Consider the following 20118-nt stretch of genomic DNA (forward strand, 5'->3'; position numbering starts at 1 on the left):
ATGGCTCTCAGACCGGCGCACATCTATATGGCTCTCTGGACCACACACATCTATATGGCTCTCTGGACCACACACATCTATATGGCTTTCTGGACCACACACATCTATATGGCTCTCAGGACCACACCCATTTATATGGCTCTCAGAACAACACACATGTTTATGGTTCTCAGGCCCGCACACATCTGTATGGTTTTCAGGCCCGCAGCGTCTGTATGGTTTTCAGGCCCGCACACATCTGTATGGTTTTCAGGCCTGCACACATCTGTATGGTTTTCAGGCCCGCACACGTCTGTATGGTTTTCAGGCCCACACCCATTTATATGGCTCTCAGAACAACACACATGTTTATGGTTCTCAGGCCCGTACACATCTTTATGGTTCTCAGGCCCGCACACATCTGTATGGTTTTCAGGCCCGCACACGTCTGTATGGTTTTCAGGCCCGCACACGTCTGTATGGTTTTCAGGCCCGCACACATCTGTATGGTTTTCAGGCCCGCACACATCTGTATGGTTTTCAGGCCCGTACACATTTATATGGTTCTCAGACCTGCACACATTTATATTTGCACCATCACATTTAAAGTTTTATTACAAAAAGAATCCAATGAAATTTTATGCATGCACTTACACCATTGATAAAAAAAATCTGAAAACAAGATCACACAAAAATTTGGATTGTACATTTGACTTTCTTCTTTTCTCATCTATATTCTAAAGTACAATTGTAAAACTCTTGAAGGACCCCACAAATGGCACTGATCTTTGTCCAAAAAGGGATCTCCTTCATTCAATGTTCAGTATTATTGCAGTGACTTGACAATGTTTGAGAATTTAAGGGACATTTCTGTTATAATTCACATGATTATGTTTGTATAATGAATGTTTCCAGCTTACGTGTACGATGATTTTGATGCTTCATGGAAATTGAATGAAGGAAAACTTAATGCTTTTAAAGTCTTGTTTTTGGGGGCTAAGAAGTTTTATGATGTGATATCTTTGAGTTCTCTTGCTTTGTCATTTTCAATGTTGTGTCAGGTTCTAAGCCAGCTAATGTGTACTTAATATGAAATTAGTTTTTGTTTAATTACCTCAATTTTACTGCATGAACCAGGTAAGCGATGCAGGCTGTCTAGGCCTCTTGTTTACATCCTCAGACTTGTCATTTTTCAGTTGCTGCAATCACTATGGGAGTTTAAGTCCCTACACTGGGAGTATAAGGAGAGAGGCCTGGTGGAAGCCGATGTCAACAGCCCCCCCATGGTTGGCAGGTCAGTAGTGTCAATGAAAGCAGCAAGACTTGAGCTATTTCTCAATAGACATTATTGTAAATTCTTTATACCTGTATGTTGTTTTTATCTTAAAAGGTATTATTTCTTGTTTTAATATGGCTTATTTTTAGGTCACCTACCCTAATCTCTTATTGTCTGTTGTCGTGTGTCATGTTTCCGTAAATAATTTATATTTTCGACTTCCTCTCCAAAATTGCTCAAGCAAATTCAATGAAATTTTGCAAAAACTTTTTAAGGCATAAGGCCAATCAAAATTTTGAACGATATGGCCCCCATTGTCCAGGGAGCTGTGGGAGGGGCCAAAAGGAGTAGAATTGATTAAAATTTCAAAAGTCGTTAGTCTTTAGGCTATAGTGATCATGCTTTGTCTGTGGTCGTCTACTATTTGTAAATTTTCATTCAAACAATTTCTTATCAATAACCAAAATGGTACTGATATTGGGCTTGTAGCATGCTTGTATAAAGAGCTACCAAGTATGTTTAATGAATGACCTTGGCTTTCATTCAAGGTCACAGGAGTCAAGTATGCTACAATCTGTAAATTTTAGTTCTAATATATATTGTATGAACAGTCAGATCGTCTTGTATTTTCATTACATATCATTAGCCCACCATCATCAGATGGTGGGCTATTCAAATCGCCTTTCGTCCGTGGTCCGTCGTCCGTCCGTCCGTCCGTCCTTCCGTCTGTCCTTCCGTCCGTCCTTCCGTCCGTCCGTCCGTTAACAATTCTTGTTACCGCTATTTCTCAGAAAGTACTGAAGGGATCTTTCTCAAATTTCATATGTCGGTTCCCTTAGGACCCTCGTTGTGCATATTGCATTTTGGGACCGATCGGTCAACAAGATGGCCGACAGGCGGCCATCTTTGATTTTGATAGTTAAAGTTTGTTACCGCTATTTCTCAAAAAGTGCTGAAGGGATCTTTCTCAAATTTCATATACAGGTTCCCCTAGGACCCTAGTTGTGCATATTACATTTTGGGACCGATCGATGAACAAGATGGCGGAGAGGCGACCATCTTGGATTTTGATAGTTAAAGTTTGTTACCGCTCAAAAAGTATTGAAGGGATCTTTCTCAAATTTCATATATAGGTTCCCCTAGGGCCCTAGTTGTGCATGTTGCATTTTGGGACCGATCGGTGAACAAGATGGCCGACAGGCGGCCATCTTGTATTTTGATAGTTAAAGTTTGTTACTGCTATTTCTCAAAAAGTACTGAAGGGATCTTTCTCAAATTTCATATATAGGTTCCCCTAGGGCCCTAGTTGTGCATGTTGCATTTTGGGACCGATCGGTGAACAAGATGGCCGCCAGGCAGCCATCTTGGATTTTGATAGTTAAAGTTTGTTACCGCTTTTTCTCAAAAAGTACTGAAGGGATCTTTCTCAAATTTCATATATAGGTTCCCCTAGGGCCCTAGTTGTGCATATTGCATTTTGGGACCGACTGGTCAACAAGATGGCCGCCAGGCAGCCATCTTGGATTTTGATAGTTAAAGTTTGTTACCACTATTTCTCAAAAAGTGCTAAAGGGATCTTTCTCAAATTTCATATACAGGTTCCCCTAGGACCCTAATTGTGCATATTGCATTTTGGTACCGATCGGGGAACAAGATGGCCGACAGGCGGTCATCTTGGATTTTGATAGTTAAAGTTTGTTACTGCTATTTCTCAAAAAGTACTGAAGGGATCTTTCTCAAATTTCATATGTCGGTTCCCCTAGGACCTTAGTTGTGCATATTGCATTTTGGGACCGACTGGTCAACAAGATGGTCGACAGGCGGCCATCTTGGATTTTAATGGTTAAAGTTTGTTACCACTATTTCTCAAAAAGTGCTAAAGGGATCTTTCTCAAATTTTATATACAGGTTCCCCTAGGACCCTAATTGTGCATATTGCATTTTGGGACTGATCGGAAACAAGATGACCGACTGACGGCCATCTTGGATTTTGATAGTTAAAGTTTGTTATCAATATTTCTCAAAAAGTACTGAAGGGATCTTTCTCAAATTCCATGCATAGTTTCCCCTTGTACCCTAGTTGTGCATAGTACATTTAAGGACTGATCCATAATGCCTTTCGGCACTGATTGGTAAACAAGATGGCAAACCGGCCGCCATCTTAGATTTCATTGTTGAAGTTTGTTACCACTATGTCTTAGAAAGTACTATAGCGATCTGTTTCAAATTTTATATGTAGTGTGTTTGAACAAGTTTGAAAAGCAGGGAAAAGATCCCTCTTTCCATTGTCAGACATAGATCATTCTTTGGTGGGCGCCAAGATCCCTCTGGGATCTCTTGTTTTTTAAAACATTTTTACCAAGATGGTTTTGTTGTATAACTTCGCTAAACCGTTAAGTAAAACATACAAATCACATCGTAATAATGCATCAGAAGCATACAGGTATATGTCCTTGTGACAGATTAATGTTTTAAAAGGCCAATAGGCATTCTGTTTATAAGAATATCAGGTATCATATTAGCTGTAATTAGCGCCCAGGGCGCTTAAACAATTGTAACAAAGGAGGTGCTTGTGAATGAACCAAAATGTAAGTTGCGGACGAAAAAAGTCAGCCATATTTTAAATGTTTCTGTACTCATGGTACATTAATCTGTTACAGTAAACATGCATATGCCTTTTATCATTTGGGATACAATGCTGATGTTAGAGGCATCACATGTTGAAAAAACTTTGTTTAATACATCCAAAGGGGGTGTTTATACAACTCTTCTCCAGAAAAGGGGAGGGGCGCTAATTACTGCGAATATGGTACCAAGTTTTGTTTGCTCAATACTAAATATATTCTTTTCTGTCACTTTGATTTTTAAACTAGTTTCTTTATATATTGTTTCTATGTTGAAATTATTTTAAAAGCCTGGATGATTCATATTACAGGACTGATGATATTGGTTCTCCGATGAGTAATTACAGCACAATGAGTCGACCGACTGGTAGTCAAGGTTACGACGACAATACAATATCCTCTGGTCGTGTACAGTTCAAAGACTCCTACCCCAATGGCCAGATGGATAGCGGTTATCCTGGCTCCGTAATGGGTCATAGTAACCCAGCCATGCGTGATACTGGTAAGAAACCGCATCCAATCTATTCTTCCTCACTGTAATTCTTTTCATATTCCCGCAATGAAGTTAAAGTTATACCCCCCAACAAAGAAGTTAATGTTATACCCCCCACAATGAAGTTAAGGTTATAACCCCCCCAACAACTAAGTTAAGGTTATACCCCCCCCCCCCCACAACGAAGTTAAGGTTATACCCCCCCAACGACTAAGTTAAGGTTATACCCCCCCCAACAACTAAGTTAAGGTTATACCCCCCCCCCAACAACTAAGTTAAGGTTATACCCCCCCCCCCACAACGAAGTTAAGGTTATAACCCCCCCAACAACTAAGTTAAGGTTATAACCCCCCCCCCCCCAACAACTAAGTTAAGGTTATACCCCCCCCCCCCCCCCGCACAATGAACTTAAGGTTATAACCCCCCCATCAACTAAGTTAAGGTTATACCCCCCCCCCAACAACTAAGTTAAGGTTATACCCCCCCCCCCCTCAAGAAAGTTAAGGTTATACTCCCCCCCCACCCCCCCACAAAGAAATAAAGTTATACTTCCCACAACAAAATTAAGATTATATCCCCCACAATGAAATTAAGGTTATATCCCACACAACAAAGTTAAGGTTATATCCCACACAACAAGGTTAAGGTTATAACCCCCACAACAAGGTTAAGGTTATACCCCCCACAACAAAGTTAAGGTTATAACCCCCACAACAAAATTAAGTTTATACCCTCCACAAGGAAGTTAAGGTTATACCCCCCCACAACGAAGTTAAGGTTATACCCCCCCCCCACAACGATGTTAAGGTTATTCCCCCCACAAGGAAGTTAAGGTTATACCCCCCCACAAGGAGTTTAAGGTTATACCCCCCCCCCCCCCGCAATAAAGTTAAGGTTATACCTCCCCCCCCAAAATAGAGTTAAGGTTATACCCCCCCACCCCATCCCACAATAAAGTTAAGGTTATACCCACACCCCCCCTGCAATAAAGTTAAGGTTATACCTCCCCTCCCCACAATGAAGTTAAGGTTATACCTCCCCCCCCACAACGAAGTTAAGGTTATACCCCCCCCACAATAAAGTTAAGTTTATACCACCCCTCCACAATAAAGTTAAGGTTATACCCCCCACAATAAAGTTAAGGTTATACCCCCCACAATAAAGTTAAGTTTATACCCCTCCACAACAAGTTAAGGTTATACCCCCCCCCCCCACAAGGAAGTTAAGGTTATACCCCCCCCCCCAGGAAGTTAAGGTTATTGCCCTCCACCCGCCAAACAATGAAGTTAAGGTTATTCCCCCCCCCTTACAAGGAAGTTAAGGTTATCCCCCCCACCCACCCCACAATGAAGTTAAGGTTATACCCCCACAAGGAAGTTAAGGTTATACCCCCCACAAGGAAGTTAAGGTTATACCCCCCCCCCCCACAATGAAGTTAAGGTTATACCTCCCCCCCCCCCACAATGAAGTTAAGGTTATACCCCTCCCCCCACAATAATGTTAAGGTTATACCCCCCCACAATAAAGTTAAGGTTATACCCCTCCACAATAAAGTTAAGGTTATACCCCCCACAAGAAAGTTAAGGTTATTCCCCCCACAACAAGTTAAGGTTATTCCCCCCACAACAAGTTAAGGTTATACCCCTCCACAACAAGTTAAGGTTATTCCCCCTATGTGGGGTATAACTAAGAGAACTAGATATCTAATATTGTGCCTGTGATATGCTGGGATATAGGGCTACCATGTTGAATTGCCTTATTATATACTGTGGTCATTAGTCAAATGACTGTTCAGGCCCATTGGCCTGTTGTTAGGGTTGTTGCATGATGTCGTTTCCCACATATTATTACAATATCAATATTTTCATGTTTGAATAGATACTAAGCAACAGGACACTATATGCTATTCAGCACCTTAATTTTTGTTCAAGACAGGTATTTTTATTTTAGTTTGTAAATTAAAATTCTGTATCACATGATTTACAAGTGTTCCACTTTGGATAGCGTTACAATTTGGGTAGCATCACTTTTAAAATATACAACAAAGGTTAACAAATATTTCTACCAACAAAATTATTTTAAAGCTCCTTATCAAAAAGAAAATGTTTACAAACAATTCTTGTTAGTCTGCGTTTAATTTTTGTTTTTAATAAGAAATTTCCTTAAATTAATGAGCGTAATTTTCTATTGCAGGCCGCTATGATACCAGACCTCGGGTAAGTGTTTGATTGTGCGATAGCCCCTTTCAATCCTTTAAGTGTTTGATTGTGAGATAGCCCCTTCAAATCTTGTAAGTGTCTGATTGTGATATGACCCTTTCAAACCTTGTAACTGTTTGCTTGTGAGATTGCTCTTTCAGTCCTAGTGAGTGTTTGAGGAAAATTATCAAAATGTAAAAAACAAATATCAGTATTGCCAACTCACCTGGTTGACCTGTTTTTTTAGACATTTTAGAATGCATAACCTGATTGATCCGATGGGTCATCAAATAACCCAATTTTCAGCACTTGGACCAAAGTGTCAAAAAGCTCACAAAAATATGTCAGATCAAGCCATTAGTGCAATTCTAATTACATTTCAGGGCTTAAGACTCATATCAGGCCCTTGTATAATGCAGGTAGCTATGTTTGTGTTTACTCAAACTTTAACAAAGGTGTGAAATTGTTGCAGTTAATCTATTCAGTCATGCATCACAATGTCTATGATTGTTTTTAGCCAGAGCCAACTAGCAAAATTAGACATGGCCAATTAATACCGTTCAAAATCAGAAATAATCTCTTCAAAATTCTTCAAAAGCACAAACACTTGCAATTTCAGACAAAGATTTACTCACATGAATTCAACATTGTCAACGTGAACGGTATCCTGTTGCAGAAGGCAGGCAAGCCAATCATAATGCCGCCATTTTGTTTAGTCAAAGATAATAATGAAACTGGACACATGTAGAACAAAAAATCTGGATTTTATTAAATAATATTTTAAAGATTTTTTTAATGCAATATTTTTATTAATTATCAAATATTAATTATACTATTATTAAAAAAATCATCATAAATATTATTGGATAACAACATAAAAAATAATAAAAAATATGCATATTTAAGGCTTTTAAAAAGTGTTAAAAATTACACTAAAATGTTATTTCGCATAAGACCCTTGTTTTGACCCTTTCACCCGTTTTTGGAAGAGTGTTCACCAGATATGACCTCATCAGAGGTTGGCAATACTGAAATATCTGTTGACATGATGTGAAAGTTTGGCATTACAATGGATTTTAAGATTCTGTTCAATAGGTGATTATATTCTGTCTCCATCTGTAACATATATTTATTTGGTTTCCGTTTGTTAATATTTCGTACCTTAAATCCAGGGAGAAGAAATCCCGATGTCCGATATCGCACCAGGTTATGCTCCACTAGACGACCATCTCCCCAGAAACAAGGTTCCCGCTGGAGCTGTACCTTTGTTCCCAGCATTGGAAAACCAACGCCATCCCGTGAGTCATGGTTCATGTGGACAGATTATAACTCACTAATTGTAGTTTGTCTAAATATGTTGATACAGACTTTCTGACCCACTACATATATTGGTAGACACAAAGTGTTCTAAAAAGTTCTCCCAGTGTGTTTAGTTATGGCGGTTTAGTGTGAAGCTGACAAACTTTAATGCTTAGAGTCAAAACTTTATGCTTAGGCTCTAAAATTTATACTTAGGCTTGAAACTTTATGTTTAGGCTCCAACTTTTATGTTTGGGCTTCAAACTTTATGCTTATGTTCCATACTTTATGCTTAGGTTTCAAACTTTATATTTAGGCTCCAAACTTTATATTTAGGCTCCAACCTTTATGCCAAGTCTCCGAACATTATGGTTAGACTCTAAACTTTATATTTATCCCCCGCCCAACTATGGTAAGACTCCAAACTTTATATTTATCCCCCGCCCAATGAAGTTGGCGGGATATACAAATGGGTTCCGTCCGTCCGTCTGTCTGTCCTTCCGTCCGTACGAATGGTTTCCGGAGCATAACTCTAAAACCAGTAGAGATATTTCCACGAAACTTCATACACATATTGGTCTTATGGTCTAGTAGTGCCTTTTGCTATTTTTAGGTTTTCATTTTTTGCATTTTTTCCGTAACCATCGAAACATTGCTGAAAATATCATATTTTTGTACCAGGTTCGTTTCCGGAGCATAACTCTAAAACCAGGAGAGATATTTTCCACGATACTTCTTAGACACATTGGTCTTATGGTTTAGTAGTGCCTTTTGCTATTTTAAGGTTTTCATGTTTTGTACTTTTTTCTGTAACCATGGAAACCTTGCTGAAAATGGCAGATTTTTGTGTAAGAATTGTTTCCGGAGCACAACTCTAAAACCAGCAGAGATATTTCCATGAAACTTCATAGACACATTGTTCTTATGGTCTAGTAGTGCCTTTTGCTATTTTTAGGTTTTCATTTTTTTCACTTTTTCAGTAACCATGGAAACATTGCTGAAAATATATTTTTTACCAGGTTCGTTTCCGCAGCATAACTGGAAAACCGGTTGAGATATATGCACGGAACTCCATAGGCACATTAGTCTTATGGTCTAGTAGTGCCTTTTGCTATTTTAAGGTTTTCACTTTTTTGTACATTTTTCTGTAACCATGGAAGCATTGCTGAAAATGGCAGATTTTTGTGTAAGAATCATTTTCGGAGCACAACTCTAAAACCAGCAGAGATATTTCCATGAAACTTCATAGACACATTGTTCTTATGGTCTAGTAGTGCCTTTTGCTATTTTTAGGTTTTAACTTTTTGTGCTTTTTTCTGTAACCATAGAAACATTGCTGAAAATATCATATTTTTGTAGCAGGTTCATTTCCGGAGCATAACTCAAAATGGTAAATGGTAAATGTTACTTTGCAAAACTCCACCCATCTTTGTGTTTATAGTCTAATATAAATGTCAAGGCTGTATACCTGATTCAACAATTGCAGCCCCGCTCTACTTGAATTATACTCCATCTTTCTTTAGCTCAACTTCCTTTTTCCTGTTTTTTTCTCATACACATAAGTCTCCACAATCAAACTTACTTCAGCTTTGATATCTCCATTGGCGGGGAATCTGAATGGCTATGTCCTTGTTGGGCTCCAAAATTTATGTTTAGGCTGTAAACTTTATGTTTAGGCTCCAAACTTTATGTTCAGGCTTCAAATTTTATGTTCAGGTGTTAAGGCTCTAAATTTATGTTCAGGTATCCAGCTTGTTGTTAAACTCTGGGATTACTATTTACTTTACAGACTTACACAAACTTGTGTGTATGTGTTGCAACCTCAATGTGCTGGTTTGAAACTTAATGTGCATGTGTAGAGCTGGTGAGCCTGTCTAATGACTTAGTCGTTTAGCTAGTGGGAAACCATTGTGTTCCTGTGCAGTGCCATAGAGGGTCCCAGACTGACTCCTGGTGTATGTTCATTTCGTGATTTCCTTCAGTAAACTATATGTGTGGGGGGTATTTTTTGTGATAACCTCTGTGTAAATTCTAACTATAATATATTATAATAAGAGTGGTGATACAGGATATTGATTTAGCTCCACACTCTACTGCCATAACTAAACACACTAGGAGAACAATTTAGAACACTTTGGGTCTACCAGTGATATTTCTATGATATATGTTACACAGATACACAACTTCCCAACCCACAAGTCAGATTACCAATTGATATATTCTTTAAAATAAAAAAATATTGACAAGGCGTTGCGTCTTTTTAGGTCATGATGACAATGTCAGGATGACCTATTGTCATCGTTTCTTCCGTCATCGTGCGCCGTCCGCCATCAGCCGTCAGGACGGACAATCATATTTTATATAAATGAGCCTGGTCCGACCCCTAGGGGCTGAGGGGTGGGGACCCAAAAGGGCAAATTTTCTTAATTTTAGCTTTAAAATCCTACTCCTCCTTCACCCTTGGATGGATTTCATCCATATTTGGTGTGAAACATTATTGGGGAAGGACAATCATATTTCATATAAATGAGCTTGGTCCGACCCCTGGGGGCTGAGGGGTGGGGCCCCAAAAGAGACAGAAGAGCAAATTTTCTTAATTAGGTCATCTGACCCGAAGGGTGAGGATGACCTATATTCATCGTGTTTTGTCCGTCGTCGTGCGTAAACTTTTACCTTTAAAACGCTACTCCTTCTTAACCGCCAAGTGGATGTCATCCATATTTAGTGTAAAACATTATTGGGGAAGGTCAATCATAAATGAGCTTGGTCCGACCACTAGGGGCTGAGGGGTTGGGCCCCAAAAGGGCAAATTTTCTTATTTTAAGCTTTAAAATCCTACTCCTCCTTCATCCTTGGATGGATTTCATCCATATTTGGTGTGAAACATTATTGGGGAAGGACAATCATATTTTATATAAATGAGCTTGGTCCGACCCCTAGGGGCTGAGGGGTGGGGCCCCAAAAGGGCAAATTTTCTTAATTTTAGCTTTAAAAACCTCCTCCTTCATCCTTGGATGGATTTCATCCATATTTGGTGTGAAACATCATTGGGGACGGACAATCATATTTTATATAAATGAGCGTGGTCCAACCGCTAGGGGCTGAGGGGTGGGGCCCCCAAATGGCAAATATTCTTAATTTTAGCTTTAAAATCCTACTCCTCCTTCATCCTTGGATGGATTTCATCCATATTTACTGTAAAACATTATTGGGGAAGGATAATCATATTTGATGTAAATGAGAGTGGTCCAACCCCTAGGGGCTGAGGGGTGGGGCTCCAAATGGGCAAATTTTCTGAAAGATGCTCCACTGCTGACGAATGGTATTTGTTCACTATCAAAAACAGGAGCAAACGATATAGTATTTTTATTCAGTTACAAAAGTTACTCACTTTACACCATTACCACAATTGAAAAGTTTGAGCTTCAAATTTTGCATTAAGTTAAAAATCTGAAAAATAATTAATTGCATCCCGAAAAAATTCTGTATCACTATATCCTATATGGAATAAAATACTAATTGCGCATGCACCACAGGCAAAATGAATTATTTTATTATATTTTTTGTGTTAATTAGACATATATAAACACGATTAAACACCAATTATTGATCAAATGATGAATGTCATTTATGCTCTGTCGGAGGTGGAGCATCTTTAATTTTAGCTTTAAAATCCTAATCCTCCTTCATCCTTGGATGGATTTCATCCATATTTGATGTGAAACATCATTGGGGACGGACAATCATATTTTATATAAATGAGCCTGGTCCGACCCCTAGGGGCTGAGGGGTGGGGCCCTAAATGGGGAAATTTTCTTAATTTTAGCTCAAAAATCCTACTCCTCCTCCATCCTTGGATGAATTTTATCCATATTTGGTGTGAAACATCATTGGGGAAACACAATTATATTTTGTATAATTGAGTCTGGTCTGAACCCTAGGAAATGAGGGGTGGGGCCCCAAAAGGGCAAATTTTCTTAATTTTAGCTGGCCGACTTCCTGTTTTTAAGGTTTCAGTCTCCGATCTCAATAAAAATTGGTCTATAAGGGTTTTAATTGATGCCGAACAACATGCAAACATTTTCGTAAAGATTTTGGTATTCAAAGATGGCCGCTGGCCCACTTCCTGTAAGGTTTCAGTCTCCAATCTCAATGAAAATTGGTCTTTAGGGGTTTTAATTGATGCCGAACAACATGCAAACATTTTCGTAAAGATTTTGGTATTCCAAGATGGCCGTTGGCCCACTTCCTGTTTTAAGGTTTCAGTTTCCGATCTCAATGAAAATTGGTCTGTAGGGGTTTTAATTGATGCCAAACAACATGCAGACATTTTCGTAAAGATTTTGGTATTCCAAAATGGCCGCTGGCCCACTTCCTGTTTTAAGGTTTCAGTCTCCGATCTCAATGAAAATTGGTCTATAGTGGTTTTAATTGATTCAGAAGGGGGAACTTTAGGTAAGGACAATCATATTTTATAAAGGACCGAGGTAAGTCCCATGGGGTTAGTATGACCGAGGTCCAAAATGGGAGCTTTGCTGAAATTTGGCTTTAAAATCTGACTCCTCTTTATATTAATCCTTGAATGGGTTTGACCATATTTGGATGAAGGGCTACCAAGTTTGTTCAACAAATGACATTTGCCTTTTTCAGAAACTTACATATTCAACTAAGGAGTTCCTTGTATTGTTTATATTAATCATTAACCAATACTTTATACTGTGACTTTGTTCTTTTGTGCCATGAGTCAGATGACCGTTAAGGCCTATGGGCCTTTTGTTTTAGCTTTAAAATCCTACTCCTCCTTCATCCTTGGATGGATTTCATCCATATTTGGTGTGAAACATCATTGGGGACAGACAATAATATTTTATATAAATGAGTCTGGTCCAACCCCAAGGGGTTGAGGGGTGGGGCCCCAAAAGGGCAAATTTTCTTAATTTTAGCTTTAAAATCCTACTCCTCCTTCATCCTTGGATGGATTTCATCCATATTTGGTGTGAAATATCATTTGGGAAGGACAATCATATATTTTATAAATGAGTCTGGTCCGACCCCTAGGGGCTGAGGGATGGGGCCCCAAATGGGCAATTTTTCTTAATTTTAGCTGGCCCACTTCCTGTTTTCAGGTTTCGGTCTCTGATCTCAATGAAAATTGGTCTATAGGGGTTTTGATTGATGCCGAACAACATGCAGACATTTTTGTAAAGATTTTGGTTTTCCAAGACGGCCGCTGGCCCACTTCCTGTTTTCAGGTTTCAGTCTCTGATCTCAATGAAAATTGGTCTATAGGGGTTTTAATTGATTAAGAAGGGGGAACTTTAAATGAGGACAATCATATTTTATAAAGGATCGAGGTAAGACCCATGGGGATAGTATGGCAGAGGTCCAAAATGGGAGCTTCGCTGAAATTTGGCTTTAAAATCTTACTCCTCCTTACAACTCTTTAAAATATTTGCATTAAAACTTGCAATCAACTTTTGTTAAAGAATATTGTCAGTTTTGTTGATTACATCAGATCGAGAAGCCATATTAGATGGCAGATAACAGCATTGTAATCCAGGGAGTATTAAATGATTATAACACTATAACTAGCTTAGAGTCATCTGCAAAACAGATTGTAATGCTCAATGATATAGTGTCTCAAATGACTGTCATGTACTCGTCAGTGGAGCCTTTAGACTCAATTCAAATTTTAAAACTTTTTTCTAACCACTGTCTGATTGGGAATTACCAGGTGTAAAGAGGAATAACCAGGTCTAAAGAGGAATAACCAGGTCTAAAGGGGAATAACCAGGTGTAAAGAGGAATAACCAGGTGTAAAGAGGAATAACCAGGTGTAAAGGGGAATAACCAGGTGTAAAGGGGAATAACCAGGTGTAAAGAGAAATAACCAGGTGTAAAGAGGAATAACCAGGTGTAAAGAGGAATAACCAGGTGTAAAGGGAAACAACCAGGTGTAAAGAGGAATAACCAGGTGTAAAGAGGAATAACCAGGTGTAAAGGGGAATAACCAGGTGTAAAGAGGAATAACCAGGTGTAAAGGGAAACAACCAGGTGTAAAGGGAAACAACCAGGTGTAAAGAGGAATAACCAGGTGTAAAGAGGAATAACCGGGTGTAAAGGGAAATAACCAGGTGTAAAGGGAAACAACCAGGTGTAAAGAGGAATAACCAGGTGTAAAGGGACACAACCGGGTGTAAAGAGGAATAACCAGGTGTAAAGGGAAACAACCAGGTGTAAAGAGGAATAACCAGGTGTAAAGGGAAACAACCAGGTGTAAAGAGGAATAACCAGGTGTAAAGGGAAACAACCGGGTGTAAAGAGGAATAACCGGGTGTAAAGAGGAATAACCGGGTGTAAAGGGAAACAACCAGGTGTAAAGGGGAATAACCAGGTGTAAAGGGGAATAACCAGGTGTAAAGGGGAATAACCAGGTGTAAAGGGAAACAACTGGGTGTAAAGAGGAATAACCAGGTGTAAAGAGGAATAACCAGGTCTAAAGGGAAACAACCGGGTGTAAAGGGAAACAACCAGGTGTAAAGAGGAATAACCAGGTGTAAAGGGGAATAACCAGGTGTAAAGAGGAATAACCAGGTGTAAAGGGAAACAACCAAGTGTAAAGGGGAACAACCAAGTGTAAAGAGGAATAACCAGGTGTAAAGGGAAATAACCAGGTGTAAAGGGGAATAAAGGGAAATAATCGGGTGGAAATAATTGGGTGTAATGGGGAATAACCAGGCGTAAAGGGGAATAACCAGGCGTAAAAGGGAATAACCAGCGTATTAATCCCTCTCAATTTATCAAAAACAGGAGAATAAAGTAGTTTACAAAATTTGTTTAATTTTATAGTAGAAGTATTAATTGTTTATTACAGAGTCAGATCCAACTTCATGCTGAACCTCAGCCGGGACCAAATGAACAACTATATGCGCAGGTTGACAAAAGCAAGAAGCGTAACACTGGACAGATGGGGGGACATGCAAGTCCTAATCATGTGATGTTGGACATGTCTTCTCCAGGAAGCCCCCAGGGTGGGGCTGACTCCTGGGTATGATCTCCACCGTGGGGGAATGTGTTAGGAGCACAGGATGTGACAAGAGAAAGTGTAGCCCTGCATGGATATATACATAAGAACAAACTTACTATATCACTTAAGTTCTCAACAAAGTATATAGCATGTAAAATGCTATGTAATATTGGTGTTTTCATAGAGGTCCATGACCAGGTGGAGAGTTCACACTTAAAATATGGATTTTACTTCAATGTGACACTGAAGTACAGTGTATAGAAAATGAAAGTATTTCTGAAGGCATTGAATGTCAAAGAGGACTAAACCATTCAATCAGTCCCTTTTGAAGTTTGAACTTTGTGCGCATCACTGTAAACGCTTAGAAAGATGGACCATTTTCCTCAAGTTAAGTGGATCATCTTGTCTTTTGCGTAACAGTCCACAACAACCCATGAACATTCAATAATTGGGCAATGGTTGTGTGATACCCAAAATACCAAAACGCCTTTGGGGATGAAGACTGCTGAATACAGAACCCAAACCTGCAGTAGAGGATTTTAACTTTCCTATGTTAATCAGTCCGGATTCTGTTTAAATTTAGAGACTTATTTTTGATAAATATGGTTACTGGACAGAAGTGCTGTTATTTTTATCAACATCCATTACTTACATTGTATCATAGACTAAGGCCAGATCCGGTGACCTGTTATTGATAAAGGCAGTTGTTGCTATGAAAGATCATCATATCTATATTTTAACATCATTTTATTTCATTTGCTGTTCTGTGTTTATTTGTTTATTTGTTTATGTATTGTAGACTTATGCTACAGAATCTCTAAGAAAGATCCCAATAACAAAAACATAGACCAGCATAATGGACTAGTTGTGTTGGGGTCAAAGGTCAGTAATGGTGGAGAGGGAGGATCACTTTCATGATATTATTGTATTCACAGGTGAAAGTATGTACTGACTACTGTAGACTAGAAAAGGCCTGTAGTTTTATTTGTTTTATATTATATAGTGGTGCACAGCTAATTTTTAACATTATTTAATTAAACCTGTTGCTAGAATAGACTGTATTTCTGATTTTCATTCTCAAATTCCAAATTGAACAAAACTTGTGTTGTCCTGTTTCATTATTCTTGAAAGCAATACCATACAATGTTATATTTCTAACACTATGCAAATTGATTTTTACAGAAGAAATCATATTCAATGAATATGGCCTCCATTTTATGAGATGCAAATGAAATTTTAAAATTATTACTTAATTAAAATGACGAACATATATAAAGTGAACTATGGAAGCTGGAAATAAGTGATTTTTTATCAAAATAGAGTTAGAATGCTTGTAATTTGATTTCCTATATTTTGTTTTATGTCCATTTATTTTCACATGTTGCTATTTTATTATGTTGTACATCAAACTATTGATGATTAACCCCTGCGTTAATGGGCTGCTGGCTCTGTACAGAATAGACAATGGATGACACATGTATTCTATTGATTAGACATTTGCAGGCATTGTACATTAACCACAGTTTTCCTATTATAATTGAATGCAAGGTTCCATTTAGCAGCAAATCTTTTTATATCATGTTGTTATGTGAATGATGTGAAAGGACATGGTAAGTAGAGAAAAACATAATTAATTTTTTGTAATTAACATCAATTAGATAAATGAAAGAAAATCACGGTAAAAATATGCAAGGGGTTTGAAATATATATAAAAGCATTATTTACAAACGATTAGAATAAATATTATACAATTGCAATCCTGGTTTTATCTTCATTCACCATTACATCATAGACTTGTGTAGACAACACCACAACCGGCTACCACATAAATTGATTACCACATGTGGCCCATTGTGTTCATTGTATGTATACCGTATGGTAGCCTGTCAAAAGCTATATATTGCTTCTTTGTTTAAGTTCTTTCATTTTACTTAACAAATCAACAAAGAAACACATAGCTGACATTATCAACTGGAATGTTAACATGTTGAATAATTTGGATATTTTGAATTGTAAAATGTTCTGTAGCTTGTAAACTTTGGCATAGAGCGCGAAAAAATGTACATTTGAGGAAAACAACTTCACAGGGTTTGAAACACGTGTCTGTCAGCATGTTTACTTGTGTCTATAGCAGGTTCAAGGAGCATTTGTTTGACTATATTCAAAATTACAAATTTAAAGCATATACATCGAGTTGCCATGCAAATGGTGGTTGTAAATTACTAGACTAGCTTTGAGAAAAAATGTTAAAACAGCATTCTTACTGTGTTCAGATGACACTATAGCATTGAATAATAGGACTGTGGATTGTGAAGGCAATCAGATGCGATCTGCGATTCGGGCCTAAATGATTCACAGATCCAACCATCAATTTCTAGTCATATAAGAAACAGAATCAACGTGTGGTATAAACAAATTGTTAATCAACACCGGCATCATTTATTTGATACCCTGAGAGTTGAATAACACTGGCTATTGTGGTAGAAATGATGATATACAATCACCGTACATGTTGATATACAATCACCATACATGTTTATATACAATCACCGTACATGTTTATATACAATCACCATACATGTTGATATACAATCACCGTACATCTTGGTATACAATCACCATACATGATGGTATACAATCACCGTACATGATGATATACAATCACCGTACATGTTGTTATACAATCACCATACATGATGATATACAATCACCATACATGATGATATACAATCACCATACATGATGATATACAATCACCGTACATGATGATATACAATCACCATACATGATGGTATACAATCACCATACATGATGATATACAATCACCATACATGATGATATACAATCACCGTACATGATGATATACAATCACCATACATGATGATATACAATCACCATCCATGTTGATATACAATCACCGTACATGATGATCACCGTACATGTTGATATACCATCACCATACATGATGATATACAATCACCGTACATGTTGATATACAATCACCATACATGATGATATACAATCACCGTATATGTTGATATACAATCACCATACATGATGATGATATACAATCACCGTACATGTTGATATACAATCACCATACATGATGATATACAATCACCGTACATGTTGATATACAATCACCATACATGATGATATACAATCACCGTACATGTTGATATACAATCACCATACATGATAATATACACTCACCGTACATGTTGATATACAATCACCGTACATGTTGATATACAATCACCGTACATGATGATATATACAATCACCATACATGATGATATACAATCACCATACATGTTGATATACAATCACCGTACATGATGATCACCGTACATGTTGATATACAATCACCATACATGATGATATACAATCCCGTACATGATGATATACAATCACCCATTGATATACAACATGTAATTGATATACAATCACCATACATGATGATATACAATCACCATACATGATGATATACAATCACCGTACATGATGATATACAATCACCGTACATGATGATATACAATCACCGTACATGATGATATACAATCACCGTACATGTTGATATACAATCACCGTACATGATGATATACAATCACCGTACATGTTGATATACAATCACCTACATGATGATATACAATCACCGTACATGATGATATACAATCACCATACATGTTGATATACAATCACCATACATGATGATATACAATCACCGTACATGATGATATACAATCACCGTACATGATGATATACAATCACCGTACATGATGATATACAATCACCGTACATGTTGATATACAATCACCGTACATGATGATATACAATCACCGTACATGATGATATACAATCACCGTACATGATGATATACAATCACCGTACATGTTGATATACAATCACCATACATGATAATATACAATCACCGTACATCTTGATATACAATCACCATACATGATGATATACAATCACCGTACATCTTGATATACAATCACCATACATGATAATATACAATCACCATACATGATGATATACAATCACCGCACATGATGGTATACAATCACCATACATGATGATATACAATCACCGTACATGATGATATACAATCACCGTACATGATGATATACAATCACCGTACTGTTGATAAACAATCACCGTACATGTTGATATACAATCCAATCACCGTACATGATGATATACAATCACCGTACATGATGATATACAATCACCGTACTGTTGATATACAATCACTGTACATAATGATATACAATCACCATACATTATGATATACAATCACTGTACATGATGATATACAATCACCGTACATGTTGATATACAATCACCGTACATGATGATATACAATCACCGTACATGATGATATACAATCACCGTACATGATGATATACAATCACCGTACATGATGATATACAATCACCGTACATGTTGATAAACAATCACCGTACATGATGATATACAATCACCGTACATGTTGATATACAATCACCGTACATGTTGATATACAATCACCGTACATGTTGATATACAATCACCGTACATGATGATATACAATCACCGTACATGATGATATACAATCACCATACATGATGATATACAATCACCGTACATGATGATATACAATCAACCATACATGATGTGATATACAATCACCGTACATGATGATATACAATCACCGTACATGTTGATATACAATCACCGTACATGATGATATACAATCACCGTACATGTTGATATACAATCACCATACATGTTGATATACAATCACCATACATGTTGATATACAATCACCATACATGATGATATACAATCACCATACATGATGATATACAATCACCGTACATGATGATATACAATCACCGTACATGATGATATACAATCACCGTACATGATGATATACAATCACCGTACATGTTGATATACAATCACCGTACATGTTGATATACAATCACCATATGTTGATATACAATCACCTACATGTTGATATACAATCACCATACATGATGATATACAATCACCATACATGTTGATATACAATCACCATACATGATGATATACAATCACCATACATGATGATATACAATCACCATACATGATGATATACAATCACCATACATGATGATATACAATCACCATACATGATGATATACAATCACCGTACATGATGATATACAATCACCATACATGTTGATATACAATCA

General features: G+C 37.6%; 1 protein-coding gene across 1 annotated transcript; it reads left to right on the plus strand.

The window, feature by feature from the left end:
* The first annotated feature begins 1133 nt into the window (after positions 1-1133).
* LOC138330444 (uncharacterized) lies at positions 1134-16653 on the plus strand. The gene is made up of 5 exons (XM_069278072.1): positions 1134-1273; positions 4191-4381; positions 6566-6588; positions 7743-7868; positions 14744-16653. Exons 1-5 carry the CDS (start codon positions 1263-1265, stop codon positions 14921-14923), a joined length of 531 nt encoding a protein of 176 aa, XP_069134173.1. The 5' UTR covers positions 1134-1262; the 3' UTR covers positions 14924-16653.
* The last annotated feature ends 3465 nt before the right edge of the window (positions 16654-20118 follow it).

The sequence above is a fragment of the Argopecten irradians genome, chromosome 8 (assembly GCF_041381155.1).
Source record: "Argopecten irradians isolate NY chromosome 8, Ai_NY, whole genome shotgun sequence".
NCBI classification, from domain to species: domain Eukaryota; kingdom Metazoa; phylum Mollusca; class Bivalvia; order Pectinida; family Pectinidae; genus Argopecten; species Argopecten irradians.

Excerpts from the sequence above, each read along its gene's own strand:
- LOC138330444 (XM_069278072.1), top strand. Across the intron at positions 6,589-7,742 it reads GCTATGATACCAGACCTCGG|GGAGAAGAAATCCCGATGTC; the intron begins GTAAGTGTTTGA and ends CCTTAAATCCAG. Across the intron at positions 7,869-14,743 it reads TGGAAAACCAACGCCATCCC|AGTCAGATCCAACTTCATGC; the intron begins GTGAGTCATGGT and ends TGTTTATTACAG.